The sequence below is a fragment of the Vombatus ursinus genome, unplaced genomic scaffold (assembly GCF_900497805.2).
Source record: "Vombatus ursinus unplaced genomic scaffold, bare-nosed wombat genome assembly UNPS02014924.1, whole genome shotgun sequence".
Taxonomy (NCBI): domain Eukaryota; kingdom Metazoa; phylum Chordata; class Mammalia; order Diprotodontia; family Vombatidae; genus Vombatus; species Vombatus ursinus.
In genome coordinates, this window is record NW_020954702.1 from 4,515,575 (window position 1) to 4,525,538 (window position 9,964).

The 9,964-nt window shown below is 32.3% G+C and overlaps 1 protein-coding gene across 1 annotated transcript in view; it reads left to right on the plus strand.

Annotated features, from left to right (window-relative positions):
* Positions 1-9,457, plus strand: part of LCA5L (lebercilin LCA5 like) — a 43,654-nt gene extending 34,197 nt beyond the window's left edge. The window contains exons 7-8 of the mRNA XM_027843610.1: positions 7,646-8,334; positions 9,226-9,457. Of these exons, the coding sequence (XP_027699411.1) occupies positions 7,646-8,334; positions 9,226-9,336 (800 nt within the window). The 3' untranslated portion in view covers positions 9,337-9,457. The remainder of the gene's footprint in view (positions 1-7,645; positions 8,335-9,225) is intronic.
* Positions 9,458-9,964: the final 507 nt, after the last annotated feature.

Genomic DNA, 9,964 nt, shown 5'->3' on the forward strand with positions numbered 1-9,964 from the left:
GAATCAAGAAGACCTGAGTGCAAATCTGGCCTCAGACACTTACAAGCCATGTGACCCCGGGCAAGTCACTTAACCTCTGCCTTAATCCACTGGAGAAAAAAAATTACATCATTTCAGTATCTTTGCCAGGAAAATGCCATGGATAGTGTTGGTGTGCTATGGTCCACAGGGTCAGGAAGAGTTAGACATAACTGAATAACTATGCAAATATCCACAGAAGGGTTACAGAAACTTACTCTCATGATTTTGCAGTGTTTACAGATGATGTATTTAGATTTAGCAGTTAATCAGTAGTGAATATATTGTGAAATGAGAGAGTTTAAATCTATAAGCATAATCTTTTGGCTATATCAAGTTATATGAAGTTTTATACAGTCCATAAATTCACTTCATATAAGTTCTTAAAGTGTCCATTTTTAATGGACAAGCACAAGTTAATGGGAAAAAATATATTAACAAGGATCATCAGATTTGAAATGAAATTTTGAAACAATATTACATACTATTAAAAATTAAAATTTCCATGGGAGCATTGTATTTATAGAATACTGTTCTAAGAAAGATACAGAAAGTTTTACAGTTTATGAATAATGTATTTTTAAGGCTAGTTCATCATGACTTTTTCTTATGTTTGAGAATATAATTAGGTTATTTATTATATTTATTTATATTATATTCATTTACATAATTGCATATTTATCTTTTTCCTCCACATATTCTCTTTTCACAATAGCTATTTTCAAGGGACTGATAAGTAAAAGAGGTATTAGATTTGTTCAGCTTAGCCCCAGAGGATAAATATAGGTGCAAAGGCTGAAAATTACAAAGAGGCAGATTTTCACTACATCTAAAGAGAAACTAATGAACACTTAAAGTTCTCCCAAAATGAAATGGGCTTCCTCAGGAGTTAGCAGGTTCTGCTCACTAGAGGTCTTAAAGACTAATTTCATCACATGTTCTAGAATTGAAAGGATATTCTCAGTCATGTGCAGCCTGAACGAATTGTTCTCTGAGTTACCTTCCAGTGTGATTCTCTGATACCACATTTGGGAAACAGTTTTTTTTTTCCATTCCAGAAAGAATATGTTCAAGTTTCCATAAATGTTCAAGTCATAATAAAAATGATTCTATTTACTCATTATTTCTTCATTTTGTAGGTCACTTTGTAAAACAATACTCAGAAGCATAAACAATAATTCATCTCATAAATAAGAAGTAAAGTCTCACAGTAGGATAACTGGATTATTGCCAAGTATATCCAAAACCCACCCTGCCATCAGAAATACCATGATTTAAAAAATGTTCTATTTAACCCTTACTATTATATTAAGCTTCCATTGACATTCCATTGACTATCTTACTATTTATCAAGTTACTATGGTTATCTTTTGTTGTCTGCACAGCTAAGTATTCTCAGGCTTATGCCTCCCAAGGAAGATCTTTTATAGCTAAATATTCTATTTCATAGAATTGTTTTGAGATTATGGTGGTAATGCTAAATTATTCATTAGGAATTCATGGACAATTTCATGATGAAGATATAACCAAAATCCAAGACCCTATTACTGTGATTTTGGCCATGTTGGTTTTTTTTTTAATTTGGATTATGTTTAAATAATTAAAAAGGAGGTTTCCAAGTTAAGATTACAAGTTACTGAAGCAAAATGAAATGATTATACTATACAAAATTATCAGTAAAAATACCATGTTTGAAAGGATTCAGTAGAATAAAAATCTAAATGAACCAAAAGCAGACTGGAACACAAATGAGATAAAAATTTCCCTTTTTTGTTTACTGTAAATTTAAAGCATCAACAAAAATAAACATTCAAATATACAAAAAAAGAATTTTAAAATATTGTGCATGAAATCATAAACTTCCATTATTTATAATTTTTAAACTATTTTAAAATGTATATATGTTAAATTTAACAAGCTAGTAACAAAATATCCTGCTTTTTTCTGTCTCCTGAAATTTTTTCTTTGTATTCATCTATATTTCTTTGCTGTCATTATCATTATCATTATTATTATTATTATCACTATTTACATAGTGTGGTCCACATGTACACTGTTATTTTGATTGTACTTTATTTATTCTATATCACTTCATAAAAGTCTTCCCTTATTCATAGTCATTTATAGTTAATATTTATAATTTTGATGATGGGATAATATTTCATTACTTTCATATATCACAATTTATGTTGCCATTCTCTAATCATTAGATATCTTGTTATTTTCATATTTTATGATTAATAGTGCTATAGACACACTTTTTACAGATAGTAATTTCTCGTCATATCAGTATCTTATTTTGGGTATTGTCCTAATAATGGGATCACTGGACCAAAAGATATGAATAATTTGAGCTATTGTAAAATGTCATATATTGTAAAATGACTCACTATGCAACAGGGGTGGGTTCAAGATCCTTAAGTGTGGCCTTTTGACTGAATCCGATTTGGATTCAGTCAAAAGGCCACACTTAAGGATCTAAAAGATCACATGTGGCCTCAAGGCCATAGGCTCCCCACCCCTGCACTATGGAATAGGAGCAACCCTGGATTCTCAAGGTCAGTGCAAACAGAATGCTAGCTGGAAAGGCTTTAAGGATGGGTTTAAGCACAGACTGCATCTTTTGTCTAAGAACCAGCCTACCTAACTTTAGAGACATGTATCATTGGTGGTGAATTTTTCAGGAACGACTCATAAAGACTTTGTACTAGATTCTTTCCAAACTCTTACTATCATACAAATATGGTCTTGCAGCCTAATCCAGAGGGAGACAAAGCATAGAAAGAAAACTATAGACCAATATCCTTAATGAACATGGACACAAAAATATTGAATAAAATGTTAGCAATGAGGCTATAATAACAGATTTAAAAGATTACATACTTTAATCAGATTGAATTTGTACCAGGAATGCAAAATTGGCTCAATGTCAGGATAACTACGAACACAGTAGACCATATTAATAAAAAAAAAAAAGATAAAAACCACTTGATTATATCAGTAGAAGCTGAAAAGAGTAGAAAGCATAAAATAAATTTACTTTTACCAAATATGTAATATGTAGATATTACTTTTAGATAGCTAAAAGCAAGAGCCAACATCATATGTAATGAAGAAATGTTAGAGGAGTTTACAATAAGACCAGGGCTAAAGAAAGGATATCCATTATCGCCCTATTGCTTATCAACATGCCAGAAGTGCTATTTCTGACAATAAGAAAGGAAAAAGAAAAGGAATAAATACAGGCAAAGAGGAAATAATACTCTTGTCTTTTGTAGAAGATATGATGACTTATCAAGAGAACCCAAAAGAAATAACTAAAAAATTAAGTGAAACAACTAGTTACTTCAATAAAGTTGCAGGACATAAAATATATCTACATAAATTATAAGCCTTTCATATATTATCAACAAAATCCAGCAGAAAAAAATAGCAAGATTAATTCCATTCCAAATAACTGAATTATAAATGTATAAAATATTTGGGCATCTTTCTACCAAGACATATCTAGAAACAATAAGAATATAATCTAAACACTCTTTACTGAAATAAGATAGACCTAAGTAATTGGAGAAATACTAAAAATAACAACACTATCTAAATTAATTTACTTATTCAGTGTCATACCAATTAAACTAGAATGTAAGAAGATTGGAAAAGTAGTAAGGGTCCAGGTTGTGAAGAATGCCAAAGTAAAATTAGATGCCAACAGACTTTAACTTTAATTCTGGGAGCCAGTGGGGTTTATTTAATAGAGGAATGACAAAGTCTGACCTATGCTTTTGGAAAATCACTTTAGCAGTTGGGTTGAGAATGGATTAGAGTAAGAAGAGACTTGAAGCAGGAAGATCAATTATGAGGCTACTGCAACACTCTAAGCAAGAGATGATGAGGACCTAATCTAGAATGATAGTTGTGTGAGTAGACAGAATTCAAGAAATTCTGGAAAACAAGAAAGAAAGAAAGAAAGAAAGAAAGAAAGAAAGAAAGAAAGAAAGGAAGGAAGGAAGGAAGGAAGGAAGGAAGGAAGGAAGGAAGGGAGAAAAGAAGGAAGGAAGGAAGAAAGAAGGAAAAAGCAAAAGGAAGAAAGAAAGAGAAAGGAAGGAAGGAAGGAAGAGAAGGGAAGGAAGGGAGGGAGGGAGGAAGGAAAGGAGGAAGGAAGGGAGGAAGGAAAAGAAAAATATGAAAGAAGAGAGAAAAAGAATTACAAAATTTGGAAAAGGATTTGATTTGTGGTGAGTAAGAGAGAGGAATTGAGGATGACACCAGGCTTGCAAAACTGGTTAACTAGAAGGATTATGATGACCTTGATAGTAACAGGGAATTTCAGAAGATGTAGGTTTTGGGGAGACAGATAATGAGTTGTATTTTGGATATGTTGAGTTTGAGATGCCTATGATCCATTTTGAGATGTCCAGGAGGTAATTGTTGATGTGGTACTGGAGATCAGGAGGAAAACAAGGCCAGATAAAAGATCTAGAAATCATCTGCATAGGGAAGATAATTCCCATAGAAGCTGATAAGATCACCAAATGAGAGAATAGAGAGAAAAGTAAAGAAAACACAGCCCAGGACAGAGCCAGGTAACACCCACTGTTACTAGGCATGAAATGGAAAAATTTTTTCAAGTGATTTTTTTTCAAGATATATTGCTTTTGGTTGTGAAAAGTCTTTGTTTTTATATAATCTGATGTATATGTATATATATATATATGTCATATCATCTATAATTTCTTCTATATCTTGAATAGCTAAGAATTTTCCACCTCTTTGGAATGATATAGGAAAGTAATTGTTAAGTGCCATCTGCCACGCACCATGATAAAGGCTGAGGATAAAATAAAAAGAAAAAGAAAGACAGCCCCTGCCCTCAAGGAGCTTACATTTTAATGAAGGAAGAAAACACACATCACTTTCTCTTGCTGGCCCTATATCCAATCCGTTGTCAAGTACTGCCATTTTACCTTCACAATATCTCTCATATGCGACCCTCCCCTTCTCTCCTCTAAGGCCATCCTCCACTTATCTATCAAAGTGATCTTCCTAAATCTCAGATCTGATTTTGTTACCCCTCCTCAATAAACTCCAGAAAGTCCCTACTATTGTCTCTAGGATTAAATATAAAATCTTCTGTTTGGCTTTTAATCCTTCATAACCTGGCTCCTTCCTACTTTTCAATCTTCTTATACCTGACACTCTTCCATGTACTCTAAGATCTAGTGGCTCTGGCCTCCTTGCTCTTTTTCACACACAATCTTCCATCTCCCAACACTATGCATTTTTACTGACTGCCCCATACATTTGGAATTCTTTTCCATCCTCATCCTGCCTTAGTTTCTCTGGTTTCAAGTCTCAGGGTAAAATCCCACCTTCTGCAAGAAGCCTTTCCCAATCACTTAATGCTAGTGCCTTTCATCTGTTATAATTTCCATTTCATCATATATTTTTATCTAATATTTTATTCAATAATGTTTGTCCATCGTAACAACAGTAATAATATTAGCTAGTATATATATGTATATATATATATAGATATATATATGTGAGTATGTCTGGGTGTGTATATATATGTATATATATGTGTGTGTATATAAGTATATGTATTACTTTAAGATTTGCAAAGTGCTTTACAAATATAATTTCATTTTATCCTCAGAAAAACCCTGGTTCTCTGTTATTATCGTATTGTTGTTATTATCATCCCAGTTTTACAGATGAGGAAACTCATGAGGCAGACAGAGACTAAATGACTTGCCCAGAGTCACACAGCTAGTATGAGACCATATTTGAATTTAGGTGGTCTTGACTCTTGCTTCATGAATCCATCCATGGCACCACCTAACTGACCCTTCGTTGTTTGTATGTCGTCTCCCTCCACTAGACTGTGAGATCCTTGAAGGGAGGAACTTTTTTTTTTTTTCATTTCTTTATATCTCTAGTGTTTAGCACAGTATCTGACGTTGTTGTTGTTGTTTAGTCATTCAGTCGTGTCTGAGTCTTCATGACCCTGTGGACCATAGCAGGCCAATACCGTCTATGAAGGTTCCTTGGAAAAGAAATTGGTGTAGTTTGCCATTTCCTTCTCCCGTGAATTAAGGCAAATAGAGGTTAAGTGACTCACATAGCTACTGAGTGTCTGAGGCTAAATTTGAACTCAGTTATTCATGACTGAAGGCCTAGCATTCTATCCACTGAGCCACCTAGCTGCCTCCTGTCTGACTTATTGACTTATTGACTTTCCACTATATTATGCTGCCATCTTCTAGTCTGTTGCATGGTTCTTCTGAAACGACTGGAAGTTAAGTATACCTTGGAGGAACAAGTAAATTTTTGTGCCAGTTGATGTATCTGTTGCTTCTAGAGTCCATAGGATTGACCTTTTTTTTTTTTTCCTATTTTCCTAAAAGGAAAAGTCTGGAAAGGAATTTAGGCTAGAGAAAACATCTCAATATTTTCAGTTGACCTTTAAAAAATAGGTTTGTAATATCCTTCTGCAAATCCCAAGGATATCAAAGACAATAATAAAGATTAGATATCTCCCAAAATATTCATAGAATTTTTTTGTGATATCTAGGTGGCACAGTGGATATAGCACTGGACCTGGAATGAGAAAACCTTCATTCAAATCTAGCACTACACATTTATTAGCTGTGTGAGCCAAATCAAGTCTCAATTTCCATCTCCCTCAGCTTCTTTATCTGCAAAAAATAAGGACCTCTTTTCCAGAGCTGTTGTGAAGATAAAATGAAATATTTATAAAGCACTTTACAAACCTTAAAGCACTACCTAAATGCTAACTATTATTAGTGGAAGCAAAGTGGGTGCCCATTGATTGGGAGATGTCTGAATAAATTGAGTTATATGAATATAATGGAATATTAATGTGCCATAAGGAACAACACAGATGAGGAATTAAAAGTTGAAATTGAAAAACAAGTTGGAAAAACTTGTTACAAAGTGAAGTAAGCAGAAGCAAGATAACAATATATACAATTATTATAATGATATAAACAAAAACAACACTTAAAGGCAATGAAACTCTGAATAATTTCAATGATCAATTTTGGTCCAACAGAACAGATGATGAAATGCACCCTCTTCCTGTCTGTAGAGAGGTGAGAGAACTACCCATGCGAAATATTAGGTGTGGTTGCTAATATAAATTGTTCTTGCTTAATCATTTTTTCTTTGTTACAAACAAGTGTTCTTTGTCAGGGAAGGGAAATCACACTGTGAAATGACAAAAAACTACCAATAAAACTTTTTAAAAATAAAGTTTAAGAAGATCATGAAAAGGTTGCTTTTTTTAAGAATGAAGGAAAAGATTTAAATCTTTCTTTAGGATGGATACTATCAGCCATCCACATTTGTCCACACTTACTTGACTTTCCATCCAGCAAAATATTTTAAGTATTGTGCTCTTGAAGAGATGTTTTGTATGAACCCAAGTTAGTAGTAATAGTGATTGTATTGTGAATCTGTTTATTATTTAATGGCAATGAAAGAACTAAGAGAAATAGTACCAGCAATAATTACATTTGGGAAAATTATAATTAAACTTTCAATTAAGCTGTTTTTAAAAACTTTAATTTTAAAAGACATTTTATTATCTATTTTTCTACTGTAGATTTACTAAAGGAAGACATACACATACAAATACCGCTGGAGAGTAATGGAATGCAAAGAGAGAAAAAAGAAGATCTAGAAAAGAAACCTAATTTGCTGAAAGAAGAACAAGGGACAACAGCAAAAATAGAACATAAAATTATTCCGTTAACGGAAAGCAATGAACATCATAATGTAGGAAAAGAAAGGTTTAAAATTAGTGTATCAATGCATGACATAGATGAACTGCATAATAAATATGTGATTCAAAATAGCAGAATTCCACTTAGGCAAAGAAAACCTTACTCTTTCACAGAAGCCACTGAAAACTTGCATAATGGAATTCCTACTTCAGGTACATCTTATTTAGGTGCCACCTACAACAGTCAAGTTGCAAACAAGCAACAAGGTAATACAACTGACCCACAGATAGAAAATTCAATTAGTAGATATGAATCATCATTTGGTAAATCTTCCAAAACAAAAGTAAAAGATTCATCAAGTGAAAAGAATGAAAACTCTGTAAATACATCTTTGAGGGATAAGAAAAACAATCTGATGGAAGAACTCTTTGGATCAGGTTGTGTCTTAAAAAACAATCCCACAAATACTGATCTTAAATCATCTAATAAAGAAAAAGAGGGTTTGGACAATGAAAGGATGCATGATAATTATCGATCTACAGCCATTAATGCTTTTGGAGATTCTAAGGTAACTATGGTAAAGCCTATTAAATCATATTCATCCACAGAAGAAAAAGAGAAAGTTAATTATTCCAATACAATTAACATATGAATGTAATCCAGTTTGATGGTCTTTCATTCTTGCCTTATAGAGACATATTTTAGTTTTGTGTTACAGAAATTATTTCAAGTGCTTATAATTTTAATATGTTAATGTTTAATTAGAATGAAGATAGTTGTAACTGTGTTTCATTTACCAAGAAAATCCAGAGTACTTTAGACAGAAATGCCCAAATTTAGGGAAATTCATTTCTTATATTATAATTTACATGATAGTTCTGCACATGATAACTCTGCCTACTAGAAAAGCTGATATTATCTAGTTAACAAATACTCCATAAGCAAGAATTTTGCTTGAGCACATTGTTGCCAACAGTTATAAGAATTTTTCTAACTTTTTCCTAGTTATAGGATACTTAAATAGTGAGATTATTATTCCATGCATATGGTATAAATTGAAGAATTTTAAATAAAAAATCAAAACTTCAATAAGAAACGGCTAGTTTTTTGTGATTAAGTATTTGCCCTATAGCTTAGCTGCTTGGGAAGCCAACAAAGAGAACAACTATGAAATTAAAACATTTTCATGTCAAATGGGGAAAGTTTCCATCTCATAAGTAAAGCAATGGGAGGGAGATATTTAGGTTTTGAACACGTCATCTATTTTAGAACAGTTCATTTTTTGTCTTCAAAAATGGGGAAAAAACATAATTGGAATAAATGTCTTAATTCATTTCTATTTCGTGGAATGGCTGAAAAAAAAGGATGAAAGAAGCCAAGTCATAGTAAATTCCAAATTACATCTATCAATTTTGACATTGAAAACTATACCCATCATCTTCTCCTTCTTTCCCACTAGTATGCCATCATAACTTATAGCAGCTTATGTCAGAACAACCGAAGGAAGAATTCCTCTGTAGCAGAAACAGATGAGGGCAGTTTGAAAAGGAACAACAAAACCAGGAAATGACTCTGCAGCTAAAAGTTGCTTTTGTCAAAGAAAATGTACAGCGATTGCCAAGTGTTGGCCTTTCAGAAATTTCCCTTATCTGACTAAAATGGACATCATATTTTATGAATATGAAAACTCACAAATGAGCAATACAGTATTTTTATTAGTGTACCTCTGGTTTTTAATACACATTTGTAACCTTCCATCTGGCCAACTTCTAGTTATCTTTATTATAAAAAGATTAAAAGTAGGAACAATAAATTATGTATTAGTGTAATTATTACTCCCCTTGGAATTACTCAATTCCTATTCCTTTACTAATTTTAGAATTTTTCTTTTTGTCTGTCAAAAATACTCTATCCAGTAATTTCATTCTTTATATTTGAAATGTTTTCTTGTTGCCTTTGTATAGGTTTTGTTTGTGTACATAGATTAATAGACTACTCTTTGACACATTTTATCATTAATATAGAAGTTATACTGGGACTTTTGTGAAATATGGAAAGGCTGGGGATTTTACAGGTTTATTGTATATCTACTTTTTTAACTGAAACTATTTTCATCAATTTCTTTTCATTAGGCTGACAGGGTTTTATTTACTTTATAAAATTTTTATTTTTAATTGGAATCTTTGTTTTCATATCAC